The sequence below is a fragment of the Microtus oregoni genome, unplaced genomic scaffold (assembly GCF_018167655.1).
Source record: "Microtus oregoni isolate MIOR12 unplaced genomic scaffold, Mior012 000037F_ref0000500, whole genome shotgun sequence".
Classification (NCBI taxonomy): domain Eukaryota; kingdom Metazoa; phylum Chordata; class Mammalia; order Rodentia; family Cricetidae; genus Microtus; species Microtus oregoni.
In genome coordinates, this window is record NW_024543096.1 from 25,785,875 (window position 1) to 25,811,070 (window position 25,196).

Genomic DNA, 25,196 nt, shown 5'->3' on the forward strand with positions numbered 1-25,196 from the left:
TTAGAAGGAAAAGGAGCCCAAAGAAAGGCAAGACCCTTCGTAGGGTACTCTCCTTTGAGCAGAAACCAAACCTTGAGTTCATCCCAATGGTCTTTGTAATTTTGTTTTGTTTTTTGTTTTTCAAGACAGGGTTTCTCTGGAGCCAGACCTGGAATTAGTTCTTGTAGACCAGGCTGGCCTCAAACTCACAGAGAGGCCTGCCTCTGCTTCCCAAGTGCTGGGATTAAAGGTGTGCGCCACCGCCGCCCGGCCTAATGGTCTTTGTAAAACTGTGAAACTCATTGGAAAACCCAGGGTCTATCTTGAAGCCCAACACGGCGGTGCAACACTGTAGTCCCACCACTTGGGAATCGGACGAGGGAAGATCACGTGAGCTCAGCTGTGGGAGGTGGATGACGTCCTAAGGCAATGTATGTTGTTGATATGAGCCCAGCCATGGCAAAGACTCTAACGCCTCAGATGCATGGGAATGGCAAAGTCTTCCCTGGGCAAGGGTCAGAGGAATGGCAAAGCCTTCCTCTGGTTCAAGTCCTAGTGTCTACAAAGATTGACCCAGTGTGAGCTTCCTCCTCTGGAGGCCCTGATGACTGCAACCCAAGACTGCTTCTGCAGAGACCTCACGCGGAGTCCGACTCCTCCTCCTTGTGCGGTACACATCAATTCACCCCACCTACACACTCTGCTTTTGAGTTGTGTAGCTGGTGTCCCCCTTCAGAACAACACATCACACACACACACACACAAACACACACACCCCATACATATACAAAGGTACAACAAAACAGATTCGGATCTTTGGAACACTAGATGAAGAGTCTTTTCTTTCTTTTTCTTTCTTTCTACTCTTGTAAAGTCATCTAGACTTAAAAATTAACTAAAATTAAAAAGTGTCTTACCAGTCTGCAATCTGTCATCACCGATCGCTAATTACCACAGAAAGTCAGGGTGATTATTAGATTGGATTAAATGATAGAATCAGAAGTTTCAGTTCTTGGGGAGTTGGTTTCCATGCTGGAGAAATAGATGATTTCTATTTGGTTGAAAGGAACAAACAAACAAACAAACAAAAGCTCCTCAATTGACCAGAGAAAATTAGTGGCTCTCCACGTCCTTTCTCGGTTTCCACTTGGCTTTTGTCAAGGAGGCCGAAGTCGAGGCTGTGGAAACGCTGGCTGCATCAGCATGCCCACAAAACGTTCATTCTGCCTGAGTCTCAGTCAACGCCTTGGGGAAGCTTGTTTAAACCAAAGGGGAAATCAAAGTGCATGAATAAACATCTTGAAGGAAGAGCAGCCGAATAAAAAGTAAATACGCACAAAGCACAGTCAATCTCATCAATAGTTAGGGAAGGTGCAGACTAAAATGTAGGGAGATTGAATAACTAAAACTGTCGCAGAAGGACGAAGTCTAAAAAGTTCGTTAGCGTTCAGCAGTGGGAGCTAGGGGGACCCAGGTAACTCACAGGTGGGTGGGATGTAAGCTGGCAGAATCTTTCCAGACAACCTGAGGACCCTTAGCGTGACGTTGCATGCACAAACCCCTTGTCTGAGCAGTTCTGTTCCTCACGCTTTCTCCTTGCCATGACTGTACGAGGAAGAAAAGTTTCAAGACATTCCCTTCAGCCTTTTGGGAGATAATCAGTTAGACATCTCAACGTGTAGAACACGGGGCTTGCTAAGAAAACAAATGGTAGCAAATAATACATAGTGCTGTCTTATTTTCTATAGATTTATGAAGTTGTGCAATCAGCCAAGAGCCCTTGCAGTTGGTTCATTCTTGCCTTTTGATGGGGCAGGCATGAAGGGAAATACCACTCAGCCATCAAAAAGCTCAGAAGTAGGTCCAGATGTGAGCACAAGAAGAACACTCATAAAATAAGAAGTTTCAGACCATGCTGGGGAGCATAATCTTATTTCTGATTAAAATAGTTTTCTATAACAATATGCATACATATGTGCTTATATTTATGGAGAAAATGTCTGCAATGCAGAAGAACCAGAAATAAACAGCCAGCAGGGAGGCCTTCTGGGAAGGTATAGAAGGAGGAAGATTCTTCTGTTTGATTTATTTATTTTTATTTATGTATTAATAGTGTTCAGAGTTAGCCGACTGCCAAGGCTGATGTCAGAGGCCTCAAGCCTGCCTTTCTTCTAATATTAATCTTGTGCCTGGGGTGTTCTAGCTAGACCTTTCATGGCTGGAAGACATACAGACTAAAGAAAGGTAGAAAGTACAGAGACAAAAACACAGTTAAAGAGAAACAGGATAATTTAAGTTAGAAAAGCTGGCAAGAAACAAGACAAGCTAAGGCCAGGCATTCATACCTAAGAGTAAGTCTCAAGTGTATTTATCTGGGAGCTGGGTGGTGGGCCCCCAAAGGGGAGGGGAACAACTACAATAGTGGGGACTGTTCAATACATGAGCCTATGGGAAAAGTTTCCACAACCCCCCTACCCCCAGTTTACCCAGGAGATCTCATCTATTTCCCCTTCCTAGGGACATCTGTATGTGCCTCTTAGGGTCCTCCTTGTTACCTAGCTTCTCTGGGACTGTAGATTGTAGCCTGGTTATCCTTTGCTTTTTATCTAATAACCACTCATGAGTGAGTACATACTGTGTTTGTCTTTCTGGGTCTGGGTTACCTCACTCCGGATGATTTTTTTCTAGGTCCATCCATTTGCCTGCAAATTTCATGTCATTGGTTTTTTATTTTTTTAAAACACTGAGTAATACTCCACTGTGTAAATGTACCATATTTTCTTTATCCATTCTTGAGTTGAGGGGCATCTAGGTTGTTTCCAGATAGGAATAATGCTTCTATGAACATACTAGAGCATGTGTCCTTATGGTATGATTTGAGCATCCTTTAGGTATATGCCCAAGTTTGGTATAGCTGGTTCTTGAGGTACATTGAGAAGCCACCATACTGATTTCCAAAATGGCTGTACAAGTTTGCACTCCCACCAGCAATGGAGAAGAGTTCCCCTTACTCCACATCCTCTCCAACATAGGTTGTTGTTAACATTTTGATCTTAGTCATTCTGACAGGTGTAAGATGGTATCTCAGAGTCATTTTAATTTTCATTTCCCTAATAGAGAAGGATGTTGAGCAATTCTTCAAGCATTTCTCTGCCATTTGAGATTCTTCTGTTGAGAATTCTCAGTTTAAATCTGTACCCCACTTTTTTTTTATTTGTTTATTTATTATTTATACAATACTCTGTGTGTATGTTTGCAGGCCAGAAGAGGGCACCAGACCTTATTACAAATGGTTGTGAGCCACCATGTGGTTGCCAGGAATTGAACTCAGGACCTTTGGAAGAGCAGGCAGTGCTCTTAACCACTGAGCCATCTCTCCAGCCCCTGCACCCCACTTTTTAATTGGATTGTTTGGGAGTTTGATGTCTAGTTTTTTTTTCTTTATAAGGCACCATTACCTGCATCTAGTAATTCTTTTTTTTTTAAATTTATTTATTTATTAAGGATGATGTGTAGTTTTTTGAGTTCTTTATATATTTTGGAGATCATCCCTGTGTCTGATGTGGGGTTGGCAAAGAACTTTTCCCATTCCGTAGGCTGACCAGGGCGACTCTTATAAATAAAACTTTAGACTGAGGCTGGCCTACATTTCAGAGGTTTAGTCCATTATTGTCGTGTCGGGAAGCATGGCTCGCACACAGGCAGATGTGGTGCTGGAGAAGCAGTTGAGAGATCTACATCTGGATCCTCAGGCAGCAGGGAAAGAGTGACACTGGGCCTGGCTTGAGCGTCTGAAACCGCAAAGCCCACCCCCAGTGACATGCTTCCTCCAGCAAGGCTACACCCACTCTAACTAGGTCACACCTCTTAATAATGGCACTTCCCAAGAATGATAATGGGGTCATTATCATTCAAACCCCCACACTCACGCTGGAGAGATACACTGAGCTCATCAAAAGATATTACTACACTCAGGCTTCTAGTTCATTATGGGGACAAACATAAAGATAAAAGAGTTGCACAGAATCTGAGACCCAGTCTCAGAAAAGAGAGAGAGCATGCATGCGAGAGATTCTGACTGAAACGGCGGTGGTCTTTCTTGCTGGGTCTAGGCTCATGTTTACTAAATTTAAGGAACAGCTTTCATACTTCCAGCTTTCATTCTGGCGATGCAGGAGATGAATTATTCAGTTCACTTGCTGTAGTCTGTGCTCTACATGGAATTTGAAAGTAAGTTCAATAACCCACAATACAACGCTCCTCAGCCCACAGTTCTGCTCTGACAAATTGACAGAAAATGCTTTGGTCCTAACTTGACCAGTATACCTTTCTCTCTTTCCTCTCTACTCCCAGACCATCATACTAAGCAAGTAAGGCATGCCGACTCCCCAAACTAAACCTGTCCCAAATACATTAAAAACCAAGACCCCTCGGGGGCTGGAGAGATGGCTCAGAGGTTAAGAGCACTGGCTGCTCTTCCTAGAGGATCTGAGTTCAATTCCCAGCAACCACATGGTGGCTCACAACCATCTATAATGAGATCTGGTGCCCTCTTCTGGAATGCCAGCAGAACAGTGTGTACATTATAAATAAATAAATCTTTAAAAAAAAAAAAAAAAAAAAAAAAAAAAAAAAAAAAAAACCAAGACCCTTGTGAAGGAAGGAAAATTGTGTATCCTTTAGACTTGTTACACGGTTTATTCTAGCGCCTGGGTGAATGCTAGATTGCGACTGTTTTGCTTATTACAATGCATCAGGGCTCCCCTAAAGCTGTTTTCTTTCCTAAATTGTTCTGGCAGCTCGAGGCCAGACATTTGGTGGTTGATTCTCTAAATCTCCAGAGACTGGTCATCTGTTAAACTGACCTAGCGGTCACCAAGCTTGTCTATGCTGCCACATTGACAGGGACACAGTGAGAAGACACAAAAGGGGTAAAAAGAAGAAAAACTGGTAATACTATTAAATATCCCCCGCCGGGCGGTGGTGGCGCACGCCTTTAATCCCAGCACTCGGGAGGCAGAGGCAGGTGGATCTCTGTGAGTTCAAGGCCAGCCTGGTCTACAAAGGGAGTTCCAGGACAGGCTCCAAAGCTACACAGAAACCCTGTCTCGAAAAACCAAAAATAAATAAATAAATAAATAAATATCCCCCGATTTAAACATCCCGAGGATTCTAAGAGAGCATGGCACAGAGATCCGCGCACAGCACACTCGCTGCTGCGCCTTCAATAGCTAGTCATCCACAGATGAAATTTATTCAGTCGCAAAAAAGAAGGAAATTGTGACGTAAGCAGGGAAGTAGATGGAACCGTATATCATTACGCTAAGCAAAACAAGCCACGTTCAGAAAGACAAAGCACCTTATTTTTATTTCTCATGTGCTGCACCCACATTTAAATGCACACAGCACACATACAATTTTGTTCTAACCATTTTTTTTTTGTTTTTTTGTTTTTCGAGACAGGGTTTCTCTGTGGCTTTGGAGCCTGTTCTGGAACTAGCTCTGTAGACCAGGCTGGTCTCGAACTCACAGAGATCCGCCTGCCTCTGCCTCCCAAGTGCTGGATGGTGGAGTGCGCCACCATCGCCCGGCTACAATTTTGTTCTAATATGACCAGTATTCTATTGGCCCTTTTTCTCCCTAACCCAACTCATTAAGTTAAGGACACACACATCTGGGCACGTGTGTGTGCTTGTGTGGTGATAACAGAAACACAACGTTGAGAAGGGAAGAAAAGATAGACGGGAAGGAGAGAGGGGAACAAGAGAGGGTAGGGAATGGAAATAATGTGTATGTGACATGAACAGAAGGGGGGATTGTGTGGGAGGAAGACGGGGACCAGTGAGAAAAGAAGGGAGTGGGGAGGGCAAACAGTAAAATTGTGTGTGTATGAAAATGCCATCATGGAAATCATTGCCTAAAAATTAAAAATATATTAACCATAGAACAAATTTAAGCCTCTAAGTATAAAGTGAGTGACTGCTAAAACTACAGACAATAAAGTAACTAATGCCCCATCTTAAAGATGAGTTGAAGCTCTGAGTTTTGACAATATGGCGTGCTTTACAACAATTAGGGAAAAGCCCATCCTGAGCACTAGGAGAGGTTACTACTGGTGGTTTTCCAGTACTTCCCAAAGGCTGACCCAATTAGGAACTCAAATTCTAACCTAAAAAGTTAAAATGTACACACCCACCCACCCACATATACACACAAGATGAGCGCTCTACACTGGCTCCAGAGGAATGCTGGTGTTCGCTCTTCTGTAGGTTGGTCACTAAACAGTATTTACTTGTCATTCCGTTTAGCCAATATGTCTGAACAAATGGGAAGATGAAAACACCTCCCTTCAACAGCGCTCTGGGCTAGTCAACACATTGAACAGGTTGTTAAGGAACCACGGCTTGAACACCCAATTGGTGGACAGGGAGTCAGGATGCAGAGTGGTAGCTGGAAATCCTCGGGGGCTGGGAGTTTTGGGGAGTCAGGAGTGCGTGGAGGCTCCCAGCTGCAGACGACAGTGTACTCCGCTAAAAGTGGCTTTAGTAATGAGGGTGCGTAACTCTTACCTAAAACAAGAAGTCTGTGGAGAGGCAGCTAGTTCGTTACTCATGCCCGGGGACAGGCTCTCTGCCCTTAGCCTGCCCTTCCTTTGCGGACCTCCAGACAGTCCACCCCCTCCTCCCTCACTGTCTCTTTCTTCAGTTCAGGGGTCGCTGTCCAAGTCGCCCTAGTACTTACTGAACTACATCCCTAGCTCCGTCTACCTGTTTTCAAATGAAAGAAAAGACAGGGTGTCCAGATAGTTCTGGGATTCAGGTCCTCACAGAAGGAGGAGAGGGGGAGTATCTCTAATGGGGAGGAGGATCTCCTCCAAAGTTCTGCCAAGCCCCCTCTCCAGACCTCACATGTGTGTCTCAGGCTGGAGCCCACTCAGCAGCTGCCGTTGACAAGGAGGGGGCTATCAGAATACCTTGAGACGAGCTGGGGGTGCTCACTCACTGACTGAGATGTTGTGGGCAAAGGAAAGGGGTGGTGTGCGCGTGTGCGCGTGAGGTCGTTCCGAGCAAACAGTCCCCAGAGGCATTAGCTCCTGCAAAGCGAGGCACTGGTCCCAAAGCTGGAGCCGCTCACTACTGCTGAAAGACGCGGAATACAGACCTCAGTCCCAGCACAAATCCTGTGAGGGCTAAAGTTAGGTTTTGAGTTTAAATTACCGTGCTTAGGAGATCTATAACGACAGATAACTTCCTGGAACGCTGGGGGCTGTTGTTCATGTGAGAGAACAAGCCACGGGTTTTCACTTCTATAAACAAGGATGGGAGCCCCAACTGCACAGGAAGTGTTTGATCACACGGAGGCGGGGATACATAGGCCAGAACTATGTCAGGATGTATGTCTGTGCCCAATCAGACAAAGGCAGGACAAAGTTTCCCTTTGTAAACACCAGGCACTCTCTTGGAATCCCGGGTATGAACCTGGCCAGTATCTACTGTTTTATTCAAATTTGGTTAAAAAAAAAATTGTAACGTTTTTATTCTTGTCCCGGTGGGATTAACAATCCCATTCAGCTTTAGAGGAGTTAAAGTCAAAGCAGATCCTTTCCTTGGACATCCGTTTGGCCAGGCCCATATCTTAGAAATAAAATCCTTCATTAAATCTATTTTCAAGTTAAAAAAAAAAAGGAAAAGGAATAAGGTTCTAAAGTTCCTGGAAGTCATCCCCAAATGACAGATATAGCAAGCCAAATGGCGGAAATCACTAACCCACAACTTCTGACCAAAGTAAGTAAGCTTGCTGTCATCCTGTGTTGAGAGGAGCAGGAGAGCAGAGGTCAAGAAAACCTTGAATTTTATTTTATTTTATTTTTTTAAATTTATTTATTTATCAAGGATTTCTGCCTCCTCCCTGCAACCGCTTCCCATTTCCCTCCCCGTCCCCCCACAGGTCAGGAAAACCTTGAATTTTAAAGCGAGGGTGCGCAGAGCCGCAAGAGAGACATTAGTAAATAGGACTCCATTAACCCACGTGGGCAAGAGCCTCCGAAGTTCAAGAGGTGGTCTCTCTCGGTGGTGCGTTCAGGGCATTTCAAAGGGTTGAAAGGGAAAGCTACGGCAGCTCCCACGTGCTCACTTGGAACCCGTCTGTGCACACGCAGTCTGTATTGTGGATGACAGCAGCTCGACCGGCTGGATTGTACTAAAAAGTGACAGTATCTCCTTTAGAAAGGGAGCGACCCTAAACGTGGCTCTGATTTGGAGCACAACACTAGAGAACTCAAAGGTCACCTTGACCCCGAGTCAGAGAGGGGTGACGGGAGCTACAGTCACCACAGCTCTTCTCTGGGCAGCTCATGGGCCCAGGAGCCGCCCGCACGGCTAGCTTTACCCGAAATAACAACACACAAACTGTATTCATTTAATCACTACTTGGCCCTTTAGCTCTAGCCCTTACTGGCTAATTCTCACATCCTGATCAACCCATCTCTAATAATCTGTGAGCACCGGTCTTACCGGGAAAGGTTCAGCATGTCTAACCTGGCGGCTTGCGTCTGCCCGGGAGAACTGAGCATGGCGTCTCTCTGAGGTGTCTGCTCCCGAGAGGAGAGCTGTGGAGTCTGACCTCACTTCCTCTTCCTCCCAGCGTTCTGTTCTGTTTACTCCTCCCACCTATCTTCTAACCAATGAGAGCCAAGCAGTTTCTTTTTATTTAACCAATGACCTTCCTCCATCAACCATCTAGTAACTAAAGGGTTAATGAATGCAGGTGCCTGGGGTTCTGAGCCAGCCTTGGAATTTAGACAAACAAACACACTGGAGTTGTGAAGATGCGATCTTCACAAGACATCCTTCACAAATGTTGTCTTCCTGTCTGTAGTCATCTCGACAACGTCTGGCTTTCAGCGTCACACCAGCTGCCGATTCTTTCTCGAAGGATCATGCCTTTGGTGTTTGTCTGCAATGCTATCCCCACACCCTCTAACTCTATAGTCTTGTACTTTATACTTAGGTCTGTGATGCATTTTGAGGTCCCTTTTGAGTGACTTGTTGTTACAGGCTTCTGGTCTGTGTTTAGATGTTTCTTTCCTGTCTAGTCATCCCAGTACCATGGGTCAAAAAGTCCTGAAGTTGTTCATTTGCTTGAGGCCAGGTTTTCTTTATTATGTAGCTGCATCCTCCCCATCATGATGGACCGCTGAGAGAGACCTCACGCCGAGAGCTAAAACAAACTTTTCCTTCCTTAAAAGATTATTTTTATCTCTTGTGTACAGGGTTTTGCCAGCATGTTTAGTCTGTGCACTACATACACACTTGGTGGCTTCAGAGGCCAGAAGAGAGCATTGGGTCCCCTGGGTCTGGAGTTACAGATAGTTGTGAGCTGCCACGTGGGGGCTGGAAATTGAACCCCGGTCCTCTGGAAGAACAGTCAGTGCTCTTAAGTGGTGAGCCAATTCTGCAGCCCTAAACCCTTTCTTCAAGTTGTCAAGACAACAAGAAAAAGTAACTCTGGTGGGTCTGTGTTGGGAGGAGGCCACTTGTTCGTCCCAGTTGCCCAGAACCAAAATAACCACACAGAAACTGTATTATTTAAATCATTGACTGGCCCATTAACTCTTAACTTTCTATTGGCTAACCCTTACATATGAATTTAACCCATTTATATTAATCTGTGTATTGCCACGTGACTGTGGCTTACCAGCTAAAATTCCCAGCATCTGTATCTGGAGGCTCCATGGCTTCTCTGACTCTGCTTTCCTCCTTCCATGCTATAGGCCAGGGCAGTTTTTTTATTCATTCACCAATAAAAGCAACACATAGACAGAAGGACCTCCCACACCAGGTCTATGTCTGGATTCCATTTTATTTCTTTGATATTAAATCCTTCCTTCCCCACCCATACTGCCATGAGTCATAGACTTTTCGGTGCTGACTGACATTGATCGACCAGAAGAGATCCTTGTCTTCCGTCTTCACACACTCAACCCCGCCATTCCACCCTCTCCTTCCTACCCCAGTCAACGCCTCTGTATCCAGCTGCTCAGGTTAAAAAACTAGAAGTCAATTTAATTAAAGTAAGTTTTTGAGAGAGGGTCTCTTTGAGTCAGGGTGAACTGGAACTCATTTTGTCACCAAGGAGGACCTGAACTTAGCTTCCTGTCTCTGCCTCCTGAGTACTGGATTACAGGCCTGAGCCACACCTGGTCAGAGTTATTCGTGTGTGTGTGTGTGTGTGTGTGTGTGCGCGCACGCGTGTGTACACACTTGCACACATGGCCAGAGGTCAAGGTTGGATGCCTTCTTTAATTTCTCTCCACCTTATTTTTTGAGACAAGTTCTCTCACTGAACCTAAAGTTCCTGATTTGACAAGACTGGCTGACTAGCAAGATCAAGGGATTTCCTGTCTGAGTCCCCAGCGCTGGCAGCCATGCCCAGATTTTACACGGGAGCTGGGGATTTGAACTCAGATCTTCATGCTTGCACAGCAAGCTTGTTACCAACGGAATCTTCTCCCCGACTGCAGAAGCCATTCCGAGTGCTTCATTCCACTTACATCCATTCTACGCATCTTGTCAATTCTTCCTGCCGCAAGCGGACGCAGCAGGCTGCCTCTATTCCCGCTCAGTTCCTGTCCAGAGTCAGTCTCATTGGTTCCACTATGCTGGGTCTCCTCTTGTGTGAAGCCCTTTCATCTTAAAAGAAGACACGAGGATTTACCATACTTCTGAGATTCAGTCTTAAAAGGAAACCATCAGCCTGGGGAGCCTGAGTGTTTGTGATGAGGATGTGGTTGAGAGTTGAGACTCTCGAGGTTGCAGTCCTTTGGAGGGAAGGCAAACCCCTGGTCTTACACAGCCACACAGAACTACTGAGCATCGGGAATGTGCCTGGTGTGGCCTGAGCCCTGCGGTGAGATTTGCAGGGCTTCTGAGAGCGGTCCTCATAGGAAAGTATTTGGGAGCACACGTGTTTTAGACTACAGAGGTGTTCAGATCTAGGAACATGTGCATAGATCTCACTTGATTGAACATTTCTAACCCCAAACCCTAAATGGTTCAAATCCAAAAGTCTTTCCCATCAGTGTTCAAAACACTTTGGATTAAGGACGCTTAACCTGTGTGGAAAAAAAAAATCTAAAACGTATCAGTAATTTTAAGGTTGGTCACATTCTGGAATAACAACTCGGGCATGCACACTGGGTTAATAAAGTATATTATAAAGACGAATTTTGTTTCTCTTCTTTAAAAATGTGGCTACTAGCCAGGTGTGGTGGGATACACCTGTAATTCCAGCACCTGGGGGTCAGAGGCAGGAGGATTCCCAAATTTCAAGCTAGCCTGATCATTACAGTGAGTTCTAAACCACACCATAGTGAGATTCTGTCTCAAAATCCACACCAAACAGAAAGAAAGTGGCCGTTAGAAACAGACACGACCCCCAGCACACTTCTTTGGGACAGGCAGCTGCAGTTCTGGCCTCTGGCACCCCCCTTCCTGCTCCCTTCTGCCCAGTCTCTCCTCTTCTGCGCTGCCACCAGCAGTTGGGTCTTCCTCACAGTCATCTTGGGACTGGAAGGACTGGGTGGACAACAGGAGGGGCAGGGTGCCAGCCAACCTTTTAGAATCTACATCCACCCTTAGACTTTAGAGCTCACAGAGATCTGTCTGTCTCTGCCTCTGGGGTGCCGGGATTAAAGGCGTGACCACCACCACCTGGCCCACAGCAGCTTTTTAATAAAACTGGAGAGGACCTGGAACAATGAACGGAACACAGCCCAGATGTGACACGTTCTCAGCACACTCTAAGGCAACCAAGACGGGGCTTCACAGACGCTCCTCCCCTGCCCCAAATAGCAATATGCACAGGGACCAGAAGAGCCAACACAGACAGCACCGTCCTTTCCTTCTGTATTTGGTGGCCACAGAAGGCTTGGCTTTCCTGGTTGGCCTTTGGGCCTTCAAGAGAGCAGGTCACACAAGCAGGCTACCACATGAAGGCGTTTTTCTTAGCTGCTGAGTATGGGGGCACGGAGAGGATCTGAGGTGACACAGGAGGTGAACCTTAGTCCTGGGAAACAAACACTGGAGGGAGAGAGCTGGATCCGAGGACCCCAACTCTGTGACCACGCTCCTCCCGTCTCATTAGGAAGCCCGCCTTACCAGGAGCTGTGCTCTGTGCGTGATTGTTGGCTTTCTGCCTTTTGAGAAAGTATCTGTGCTCATCACTCACTGTGACCTTAGTGACAAGAATAATGAACTGATCAAGTGAGACAAATGTTTCTTTCCTTTCTTCTTTGGTTTTTTGAGACAGGGTTTCCTTGTGTAGCTCTGGATGTCCTGGAACTTGCTCTGTAGACCATGCTGGCCTCGAGCTCACAGAGATCTACCTGCCTCTGTCTCCTGAGTGCTGGGATTACAAGTGTCTCCCACCACCACCTGGCAGACAAATGTGTCCTTAATAGAGAACATCTACTTATCTCTCTCCCAACTTTACCTGCCCCAGCAAGTTTCTATTGTGTAATTTTGTCTGTTGAGTGCATGGACATGAGAAAGGACCCTGCTCACGTAAGCAACCGAGAACTTACTAGGTGCTGAGTGGTTTTTGTCATTTTGCTGTCTAAATTCCATCCTAACTAATGACCTACATTGACTCAGACTACTCAAGGAACTGGTCTAACCAAGACCATACAGGTTGGAAACAGCACAAACAGCTAGGATACAAACCTTAGCTGGCTTCCTTAGACCTTCAAGGACAAGGACCAGACCGTGTATTGAGATGTGCGCGTGCGTGTGTGGGTGTGTGTGTATGTTTGTGAGATGAGTCTTCTGTTTTCAACTAATTGCAACACAGGGCTTGCTTTTCACGGAGGTGTGAGCTTGTAGGTGAGTCAGGGGATTTACAGATCATGGAGGTAACTCAAGAACTGTCAATAACTTTAGTTCTTTTGAGGCAGGTTCTTATTCTGTAGCCCAGGCGGGCCTCACATGTGTGCACCACCTAACCCAGAAAGAATTGTCAATAAAAAATTTTTAATTGCATTTTAATTCATGTGGTGTGCGTGTGTATGTGTGAGCACGCATGCAGGGGCCAGAGGACCACTTGCAGTAAGCAGTTGGTTCCTTCCTTGTATCACACGGGTCCTGACTGAACCGGGGCTGGCAGGTTTGGCAGCAAGTGGCCTTACTCTCTAGGTCATCTTGCTAGCTCAGAACTGCTGGTTTTTCTAAGGCCCCTAAACAACTGTAAGGAACCAACATCACTCCAAAGGCTAACCCTTCTGTTAGCATACTGTGTTTCTACAGCTTAAAAATGTGTGAGAAGCAACTTTTCCAACTTAAGGAGCCGTAAGATCTAACATGTCTGAAGGTCTGTTAAACCAGCATTAAATGAAGCAGACAGGCTACGAAACACGAGACAAAGTGACTCGCCCTGACTCGGGATGTCCGAGGTAGTCACCATTCGGAGCACTGGCAATACAGCAGGGCCAACTCACAGTGATCAGCAGTGGGCGGCATTCTAATACCGGAACTGATAAAACACTTGGGGGAAGACTAACCCAGCATGCTGCTGGTGTATTATACACAAACAAAACCTTTATTCATAATTAAATGAGTCATGAACCATGAAGAGGACTTGGCTTCTTCAACAGCCCTGGTTCTGATCCAAGCCATGCCGAATGCCATGCGAAAGTTAGAAAGACAACCTGAGAAAATCCAGCTAGAGCCATCAAAACACTTTTTCAAGCTTTTGGCACCAATCAATCTCCTGGGTACAGATTTGTTTGGGATGAAGCTAGACAGGTGCAAAAACATTTACCTAACATTCTAAAAACACAAACTATGTTTTATACATATTGAAAACATTTCATATACCTTTTTATCCACAGGCAACAGTTCCTCGAATTCCAAACATCAGTAGAAAATCCAATTTTGCACATTGTACATTTTCAGCATCTCATTTCCGCCCTAACAAATGTAGCTGCCTCAAAACAGTTTTCTGTCTTCTGTTACTGGTCCCTTCCCCTGGTGCGCAAGCATCACATTAGAAGTTAGAAAGCTGAGTCTGCTCGTCTTCAAGCTTCTAACACATCCATGCAGGTTACTGTCTTTGTGTTACCAGAATGCCCGGCAGTGCTAAGCTATGGTAGTGCTAATGCAGACAGAGGAGAACCAGCAACCGTGGCCAACACTGCTGGTAGCTTTGCTTTGTCTCGCAGCCACCACAGTTTCTAAGTCATGGTCACTACTCTGCAGTACCTTGAGCTATTGCTTATTTATTGATGGATTATTTTTGAGACTGGATTTTATTCTCTAGCCTAATTTGGCCCGAGTTTTACTATGTAGTTCTGGCTGACCCTGTCCTTAGAAATGGCTAAGATTATGGCTATGCTGGCCAGCTACAGTCTGTTTTTTGAGACAGGCTCTCACTACGCTGCTGAGGTGTGCCTTGAATTCACCATCCTCCTGCCTCAGTCTCCCGAGTGCTGGGATTACAGGCATGCACCATGTGCCAGGTAACTGAATCAGGGCAGCCTAACCTCCCTAAGGAACACTTGTTTCTTCCCCTCTTGTGTACACACTTCTGCGTGGCTAACATGATAAACTACCACTGTGAGAATAATGCTTTGCCTGGGTCTGAGTCTTCATTTGTTGGAAATGACTCCTTTTGTGCTTTGGAGCACAGAAAAGGGGCACGGGGGGGGGGGGTGCGGGACAGAGCTGAGGCTCTGTCTGAAGAGCGTGAGATAGCAAACGACCTCCAGGTAACCATGCTGTAAACACTTCAGCAGCAAGCGTGAAGGATGTTCAAAAATGATCAAAGTTGGATTATTTTTCAGTAGTTGTTAAACCAGTGTATGAATCTGAATTGAAATACAAGTGCAAGCCCTCAGAAACAGAATGGTCAGCTTTCAACATTTAATAATTTTAAAGAAAAGCAAAAATAAAGATGCCTTCCATTTGGTTAGAACAATAACAGCAAACAAAATTCACTAATGCTTAAAACAAAATTATCTTCTTTCTGGTCAGAGTCACCTAGGTTATAACTTTGAAACAGCACTGCTATCATCTTTCAATAAATGTCCATCTACAAATTAATTAACTTTTTTTCTGAGGCAATCGCTGTATATTATTCTTCTAACTCCCATGAAGGACTCACTTTTAAGATACAATTGCAGCTGCCCCCCACTGCCAGCTCCTGTGTCACACGCGCCTTAAAATTCTGTAATCAGCAGCCAGCAGGTGCCATATCGCATTCAGCACACCACAGGCAGTCAATACAGACATCCCCAAACACACCAAGGCTGGTTTTGTCAAATGTTTTATTGAGTGTAGACATCTGGAGTACTGTAAAACATGCATTATCTGTAGATTCAAAAAGGAGCAAGCCACATTGTCTTCACTGTCAAATGTGTCAGGCTTGGCATACATGATGGAGATTAATGAAGTATCAGGAGAGTAATATGGTTCTTGAAAAGCTTCTACAGTTTGAAGTAGGGTCTTAATCACGTGAGAAGCAAAGCTGTTCACGCTTAGCAATCCGCATTTCATTGAGGGTACACGGTATTTTATAATTTAAAAACAAATAAAAATAATTTGTTTGTAGAAGATTCCCACTCCTAACTTTGTCTCTTTAGATTTCAGAAACTTTAATTTAAAAAACAAAATCTCCAAGCCCAATATGTGCATTTTAGAAGTTGTATGTTTATCTGAGCAATAACTAAAATTTATTTCTTTTTTGGTTGCTGAGGTGTATTAAATTTGAAGAAGATAATATCTCCATCTTCAACAATATAATTTCTGCCTTGTTGCCTGTATTTTCCAGCAGCCTGCAAAAAGAAAAAAGCGAGGAAAAGGCTTATCACTGATAACCAAACACACAGGAAAAACCCAACGCAAAGAAATGATCCCTGCGCCACGTTGAAAAAACACGACGAGAAAGAGAAGGATGGGAAATTCTAAACACAAGCTCTAAAGCAAAGAAAAGCAAAACCGAGGCAGGACTGCGCCTCCACGCGTGTACACAATGCACTCTTACGAGCTGCTAATCACGAGCGCAACTATACCGCTAGCACTCCGTTTCCTGATACACTGTTTATGGCGCATTTCTGATGTGTCTGCAAACACTCAGCAAGTCACTTGAAGAAAACTGATCAGGAAAAGCTACAAGTGCTTTGTTTGCTTAAAGAATTCTTTGGTGACCCTGGTGACATCTTAAAGACAGTTTGCTCTAAGAAAAGTTGAGCACAGTTGTGGCACGTATTCTGAACTTCTGGTAGCCCAGTTTTAATCTTGACAAAGCACTGTGCATTCTGACATTACCTCAGGCGTTCACTCGGTGACAAGCAGACTCTAACAGGTTGGAACTGCAGACAGATCTTTCCCACTTGTGAATCAGTCCACAAAGCGACTGATTCCACCTGCTGGTGTGCAGATCCAGACAGGCTCTCGGTAACTGCACAGACAGAGCAGTTCATCCTGTGGCCCAGCACACACTTCGGGCTCCTAGGCATCCACACTTGACCCTCACAGTTAGCAGTCTCCTGTGACCCTGGCACCAGCTACTCATTGGGGGCCTGAGGATCTTTTCAAAAAAACTCTCAAAAGTGTTTTTCCTTCTGTTAGAATTTCTTGAGAACATGAAAATTTTGTCCAATGTACTTCTGCTAACAATACTGAAAGTTCAAAGTCAAATGAAATTATATTACTCAGTAGTAAAAACACTAGCAAAGATCATACATGAGGGTTAAAAATCAACAAACCAGACTGAAATACCCTCATGAGCATATTTCTGGTAGTGTACTATGTAAAGGATTTTGCCTTCTGGTAATAAATAGGCTACTAACATGAAGCTTATCTTTAAAAAGACAATGTGTTATTCTAAAAGATATAACTAAATAGTCACAAGATTTTTGTAGAGATGTGATGTACTGAAAGCCATATGCTACTTCTTTCTAGAATCTAAGGCCTACTGTTATTAAACTATCCAGACAAGTTACATGAAACACACACTGACAAGACATATTAGTGTAAGTTTATACACTTTGTTATACTCAAGTTTACTATTAATACTGACAGTGTTTCTTTAAATTCTCTAGAGACCATTTAATCCATTTCCACTGCTATCAGAAACACTGGTTGAGAAAGAATCAACGCCCATCTGTGAATCTTAAGTGTGTATTAAACAAGACACGTCGGGGCAGTTCATTTGCACTTGAAAGCAGCCATCTGTAGAAGGCAGCTTTGCCTGAGCAGATATGATTGCTAATAGTGTGACATCCGAGACTACAAAGCCCTCCGTGCTATTCAGGATATAGTTCACAGCACTGCACTCAATTAGCTATGCTGCACCGGTGGAAGACACACACACACACACACACACACACACACACACACACACACACACACACAGAGTCATGTTCTCAAACTCAAACTTCTTGCCATGTACAAGTAAACACTATTGTAAGGATATAAAGCAGCTTATAATCCTTCAATTAGTCAGAGCTCAAAATTCTAAGTGTTAGTTTTGGAAGTTAGTGATATTTTAGGTGGAAACGTCGGAAGCCGACTTTTCCTACTTTACAACAGAAAGCACTCCGCCTTACATGTTATTGTAAGCAGGAAACATCATTGCGTACTGTGTATTATAGTTTCTGAGTTGTTAAAGGAGTTGCAATTCACGTCATCTAAGTTTATTATAACAAAAATCTACTACTAAGAATTGGTAAAAATTGACTTAGTACATGTAAATATAAAAATAAAGCTTTCATCTTGAATTCTAGAAAGAGAAAATATCCTTTTAATCTTTTGTATGAAAAGAAATATATGCTAATGTGATATAACATGTTGACAAAAAAAATCAGATATTCTTCAAGTTTAACTAACATTCTGAACAAAATTCACCATCAATAACTGCATACTTCTCTATATCTAATGAAATTAATGGCTTTGTTTAGTTATAAATTGTAACTTACTCTTTTTTGGTAAATCAAAATGGCTCTCAATACTGAGCCAATTATATGGAGATTTTTCCTTTCTTGCTTCTAAGGTCCCAACAGTCCCATGAAAGCCCTGCAGTAATACTGCTAAGAATAAGCCGAACTTGAAATAGACATTCCTTTCAGTTATGAAACGGTCAACATGAGTCCTGTTTAAATCGTGTAACATTTTCTATGACAGTTTTCAGATTAAACTAAAGTAGCTTCCTGCAAGGTCAACGGCAGTTAGGTGAACCATGCACTTATTGGACATTAATGTTTCTCTGTGTAGAGGCAAACAAGCTAGAAAAATGAATTTGCAATAGAACTTATATTAAAACCTATTTTAGTACTCATATTTAACACTGCTTATCTGTAAATCAAATTATAATTATTAGGTAAAATAAAGCACAATTTTGGACCTGCCCTCTAGTGTTGAAAAAGCAAATCAAATTTCCAAAGATCTAAAAAAAAAGAAGAAGAAACCCATGAAGTTTGAACCAGCGGGTTTATCTGACTAGGCACCATCGTTTGTTTCCCTGATTTAACAGGGGTTTATTTCTAGTTCATATACTCAAATGGATTATTACAACTTTTTCATTAGCTACCAATGAACAATTTTTTTATTAATATGACTTAAATGTTTATTTTTACTTTCAGTTAGAGAAAAGCAAATAAAAAAAAAAAAACAAAAAGAACCCCCCCAAACTCCTCCCTACAGCCATCTACAACTAACCCGAGAGCACGTGGACACGGCCAGCTCCTCGTGAGTGGACACGTGATGCTAGCAGGCTACAGCAGACAGTTCACATTTCTCATGGGATAGTCACAGGAGAGCTACAATTACGACATCTGCAAGGAAGAAGTCACTCCTTACCTTGACTGCGTTCTCAGACCCCTCCTCCTTAAAGTCCTCGTACTTCATTACTTCAGCCATAATGAAGCCCTTTTCAAAATCTGTGTGAATCTTTCCTGCAGCCTGAGGAGCCTTCGTTCCTTTCTTTGGGAAAGACCAGAGAAAAAGAATTGCATTAAGATGACTGGTTACAAGCACCAAGCTTCTTTTCTCTGATCTGCAGTAGCTCAACTCAACCTTCAGTGTGATGCCAGAGAGAGTGTCAGCTCCTCAGTGGGCACAGCAGCAGGTGTCAGAGACACAGCCCACAGCTTTGTTTTCCTAACAGTCATCTACGCTTCTATTGATTTAGATTCACTGGTGTGGGTTTCATTTCGATTTTCTATTCCTCACAGTGGAAAAAAAATAAAGATTTTTAAGTAACTTTCAAGTTGAATTATAAAAGGCTTAAAAAAGATAAAAAGCCTTCAAAATTTCAGCTCATCTAAGGAACATATAAAAGTCAATATATAAAGGGACATTCAAAGGCATTTCTAGTGAATCAGATAAGCGATAGTCAGCAAATAATTTTGACATAATCAAGTAATGTCAACAGTAATATTTTTGAACATTTTGCATAACGCAGCGTGCCTCTGACCATCATGAAGGAAATTCAAGCCGAGATGGGAAGAGGAATGTTTGTAATTACCCCATATGTTAAATTACAAGAACACACATTCCAGACACACACAACCACAGAAAGAAATCTGAGGAATAATGGTGACCTACAGCTGCTTAATAAAGCATGTTAAAGTGCTAAGGATCCTGACACCAGACAGCACAGTTTTTATAATAAAAGATGTATTGGGTTAATGTGGCTACTCACTGATGCTTACCTGACCGAGCGTCTTAGCACAGTAAATCACGGCACTAACAATCAGTCTTAAGACAAGCCAGCTAGCTGCCACATTTCAAACCCACGGGATACTCTCTCCTGCTTCACATACTTCAGCTTGAAGTTATAAGGCTTTAAAATACCTCTTTTAAATATACAGTAACAAAAAACACTGGCAATTTGTTTACAAACTTGGATTTGCTTTGACATTATTTTTAAAGTTTATATATAAGGACCTTGGTTAGAAGCCAATCAGGCATTTTTCTTCTTTAAAAGGAGACATAAAGGAGAGTATCTCAGATTCAGAGTCTTGTCTACCACTGTGCTTGACCAAATCCATATTTTTATCTATACTAAATTAAAATGTAACAGAAGTCAGGACAGCATCGAGAACCACAAAGCATGTATTTGAACAGCAGGCTAAACACTGAATCTAAACGTTCCAACCTTTTTATATTCTGTAACACGCAATTTATGACTACATATATTTCAAAAGATTTTTTCAATAGGAACTACTATATTACAATATATTTACACTCAGAAGCAAATCATTATATTTCAGTCTATTGTCCTCTGGGAAAAAATTAGTCATTCTCTTTAGTCATTTTCAGTATATACTAATATTTAAAATATGTATCACATTCTTGAAGAAGTGGAACATGTAACAGTGAAAATAAACATCACTTTTTATTAATTCAATAGAAAGGAATTAATTATTACACACTGAGTTTAGCTTTTTGAGCCCAACTGTGTATCTATGAAGAGCATAATGATGTCACATTGCTTTTATTGCTGGAATGTAATCCGAGCAAAGCAAAGGAGGAAAGAACCACCCGCAACCCAAACAAACTTGGCGAATACAAAATGAAAAGCAACATCAATTTCACCGCAGACAAACCCAGTCACACAGATTAAGCAAGCACAATGCGGGTGCGTCTTATCTCTGACCACAGGAGGAGGGTAGACAGATTCTCCAGGATGAAGAAATTCAGACTATGTAACAGGCAGAATCAATTGTTACCTGCCTCAATCAATGCCGCTCCACTTTCACCGTTCAGCAGCTCACAAATAATTAAAGTTATCCCGGACAAAAACCTCATCTGTAATGACTAGCTAACCGCCACCATGACAAACTTCAAAGTCAGTGATATTAATCTGAATTCAATAGTGTGGAACTGGATATAGCTGATGAATAAGTATGAATCTTACCCTGATGGTCCACGCACGCACTTCGTCTGGGCCTGCAGTGAAAAAGTATTCTAGCTGGAGTGCTGCAAACCCAGCCTTAATGATCTTTGGCAGAGCGCTGAAATAAAATGAAACAAATTCACTCAACATTTAAGTTGACTCTGCCAGGGACCTGTCTAGGATTAAAACCATTCATCTCAAGCTGCAAATGGTAAAGATATTTGTAAATGACCATTCATCTTTCATAACACACTTACAGAGGTCAGATAGCTGGGCTATTTCTTAAAGCACCCCTTCTAAAATTGGTTTTAATTGCATAAGCCGGAAGCATTTTAACTATTTACTATTAAAAAACGAAAAATTATATCTTCCCAGCCTATAACTATTTTCATCCAATATTAATTATTTCCAGAACTTGAGCCATGAAAGCAAAATTATTTGATTGAAACCCAATCTCCTAACAATATATTATTGTTACTCAGAAAAAAAATTATGGCAAGTGATTCACCCTTTCCCCTCCCCCCACTGAACATGACGAAAGAGTTTTGGTGATCATCCCTCCTCAAAAATATACAGAACTAATACCTATGTTATAATTAAAACACTGTACGGAGATGACAGATGACAGTTAAAAACTTAATTTAAAATAAATCTTTTCACTCTGTCTCATGGTAAAGAAAGGAGAAGATTCCCTCTTTATAATGGTAATTACTCTGTCATTTATTATTCTATCAGCGCAAGCAATTAAATTACTGCAAGGAAATAGTTGATAATAAAGTGTAGGGAAAATGAATGCTAATTAACCTTTGTGTCATGTTCGCTTCCAGATACTTCTGTCTCTCCTCGGCACTCAATTCTTGCAACTTGAGTTCCAAGGCCCCACTGAAAGGAATGACCAAGGCACCTGGGTCAGATTTGTCCACCCAGTCTTTAATTTTTATCAACCTGTAGACAAAAGAGGGCACAACATTATCTTGTAGTGCATGCATGACTGTACCTCATTCATTATTATCAAGTAGCACATACATATTCATAAGAACTGCACGGTTTTATGATGCCATCTTTTTGTGTATAGCTTTCCAAGGTCAAGGCATTAGCAGGCAGCAATTTCTTCAGGTAAATGCGGGAATTTTCTATTGTAATTTAGTTTTACTTTAGTACATTATCTATAGAAACTCTATCACAAATATTACCAACTTTTTAAAGTTAAACTGAATTTGTTCAGCATTAACAGCTGTACTTCTGAATAAGACTATTTTATAATGTATAATGTCCTTCAGAAAGTAAATTTTAGGAAAGAGAACTCAAAGTTGCTTATACACGAATCACACCAGAAAATGCCAACTGATTTTGAAGCATCTCTGAAAACTTGTTTGTCCCATCCAAACATCTATTGACTGGGTTAGTTCCTTCTTGAACGGACAGAACCAAGAGTTGCCATTGGTTTCCAGGGAGGTTTCTGCTAACATTAGTAACAACAATAACAAAAACACAAAATACAGATATACAAGTAGCCAATATACAAATGTATCCCCACATGCTACTCTTATAAATCCAAACTCTGGCAGGATCATAAATAGAAACGTAGAGGAAATAAACTCCTTTAATCGCAAAACATTACAGAAAGTCAAGTCCAGGAGGACACATGGTAGTGGTTGCCTGGAGAAGCACTATTGAGTCTTTCTCCCTCATCTAAAGTGAGCAACTTTGAAAAGCAGTAATTAGAACTTAAGTGAAACAAATTTAACAAATATAATTTAAAGGTTCTCATAGTTTCTTATTCTTGGGTAGGTGCCTGTTTCCTCATCTGTGGAAATGGAAATAATAATAGTATGCATGATATTGTAAAAACCCAGGAAAATAACACACATAAACAGGTAGTATCTTCATCATTTTTAGATAATCACAGCATATTCTCCTATGAGTCTAGGGGGTTTTACCCAGTCTGCGTACAGATTTGGGAAAGTAACCTAACTAACTGGGGTCCTTCTATCAGCATTTATTTTTTATTTGTGAACACAGACTTGACCCGCATGCCATGGAAGTCAAAGTACAACTTGTAGGAGTCAGCTCGCTCCTCCACCACACAGCTCAGGGATCGCACACAGGTCTTCAGGGTTGGCGATAACGCTTTTACCACTGAGCTGCCCCACTGGGCCCAGCCTCCTGCATTTTGACTAAAGTTTAATAGGCATCATGGCAAAAGACTGTGGGAAAAATATGTTAAATAATCAACATACAAGGCGCTTTTAAAGGTGAAGGAAAGGAAGAACCAAAGACCAAATTCATCAGAATTCAAATAGCTATTAGAAAGTTAAGACTATAGCCGAGCGATGGAGGTACACACATTTAATGCCAGCATTCAGGAAGTAGAGACAGGCAGATCTCAGAGTTCTACTGGTCTACACAGTGAGTTCCAGGACAGCCAGGGCTACACAGAGAAACCCTGTCTTCAAAAAAGAAAAGAAAAGAGAAGAAAAGGAATATGGCCAGCTGCACAGGATTCAGGATAGAAAAAGGAATGAAAATTCTTACAGGGCTTGCATGTTTATCATACACAGGTAGTTAGATATTTAATATGTTACTAGTGAATTTTGATCTTCATAATATTTGTAATCTTTTCTTTACATTCTAAAAAGTACACAAACCCCTAAGATTTATTTTGGAATAAAGTATATGGCCTCAAATTATGATTAAAAGTTGGTATTTTCTTATGGAAAATTATGAAGGACATAACAAAGCAAAAAGGGGATTTAAATAGGCATTTTGCATATTATAGCGTTTGACATTACTTTATAGACAAACTATTCAAATTTCTACATTAAAATGTTATCATTAACGGCATAGTAAGAGACCTTTATTATACAAGTGAGAATCAAATATGTCATTTATAAAAGCACACCAAATACAGCTTCGCTGAAAGGGAAACAGAACAAACCCACGTGCAAGGAAAATGGAAAATGTCATATATCTGTCTCTTAAGTATGGTCAACATAACCAATAAAGTAAAACTGTTACGAAACAAGAGGAGAAATAATTACTTTGGCTAAAACATCGCTTTGGAATAACAATAGTTCCGCCGTGTCATTTCGCAGCCTTTCCTGCAGAGCCCTCGGAGGGATTATTTGCATTCCTCAGGTGTTCTATTGTACAATTCAGATGAATAAAGACTTACAAATCATTTCTCTACCGCCAATGGAAGACTTTGATCTGGTGAATACACCATTGTACCTTAACTATAATTGGCAAAAAACCTGACAGTGTAGAGCATCAGACGCTTAATAACAAAGGGGACGATCTCAAAGTGTTGACAGATGATCTTCATAATGCAGAAGCAGAGCGGTCGCGTTCAGCGGTAAATGAGCGCTGAGGTCTAAAGGTCCCCAAAGTGACTGACAGCAGACCTGGACAGCCTCCCGAGGAGAAAGGTACCGTTGCACTCCGCAAAGTGAGTTCGGCTCTTTTCCCGGCAGCTCCACTTGTGTGACTTCACTGTCACAGAGCGCGGAGAAGATGAAAAGTGACAGGCTCTTTGGCTGCTTTACTTTTGTGACTTTCACTATCAAACAAAAGTGAAACAGTCCGACATGGTTTTTAATTGTGTATTTGAACTAAGCCTTGGGTAATTAAAACATTAAGCTCAATTCAAGCTTACAGAGGGGAATACATATGATACACTTATTAGGTTTGATGGTTCTAAAAGTGTGATAATGAGGCTAAGATCACGAGTTTGATCCCCATAGGGACCTTCTGCAGAAAGAAATGTCTATTCTCTTGTTACATACAATCCATGCCCCAAACTATAGCCAGTTATCTGGAAAATGTGTGCTATTGACACCTGATGGACACAGAAAATTCAAAGTTGAGCTCAATTGTCACTACTCAAATACACTTCTAAGCACACCGCCAGAGTGCCCACACAATAAATGTCTCAAAAAAGCCATCAATTGCCAGTGACCAAACAGGGACATGAGAATATCACAGAATGTCAAATGACGCGATGGGTGGGGGAGAAGCAAGCAGGAGCAGGGCCAGCAGACTGGCAGGGCTCAGCTGCGAAGGAACCTGCCTCCCCGAGAGAGCCTCAACAGTTTGATTTCCTCCAAGTCCTAAGTGACCATGGGAAGCACTGCAGTCACCTGTACTGTGCCCCAGGCAGCAATTACCTGGACAAAGAAGGAGCAGCTAGTTTTGAGCCTAGAAAGGTGAGGCCTTGAGCTCCTTTCATTTTTAAGTTTAGTATTTCTGTACTTGGTTATGGGCAATGTCAGGGTGCAGGACAAGTGTCAAGCTACTTAGATCTTGCCTTGAAGAGGTGAGGTTAC

General features: G+C 42.4%; 1 protein-coding gene across 1 annotated transcript in view; it reads right to left on the bottom strand.

The window, feature by feature from the left end:
• Positions 1–15,280: 15,280 nt before the first annotated feature.
• Positions 15,281–25,196, bottom strand: part of Ola1 (Obg like ATPase 1) — a 125,361-nt gene continuing 115,445 nt past the window's right edge. Inside the window, exons 8-11 of the mRNA XM_041631548.1 lie at positions 21,676–21,816; positions 20,893–20,989; positions 18,831–18,953; positions 15,281–15,805 (exon numbers count right to left, since the gene is read on the bottom strand). Of these exons, the coding sequence (XP_041487482.1) occupies positions 15,704–15,805; positions 18,831–18,953; positions 20,893–20,989; positions 21,676–21,816 (463 nt within the window). The 3' untranslated portion in view covers positions 15,281–15,703. The remainder of the gene's footprint in view (positions 15,806–18,830; positions 18,954–20,892; positions 20,990–21,675; positions 21,817–25,196) is intronic.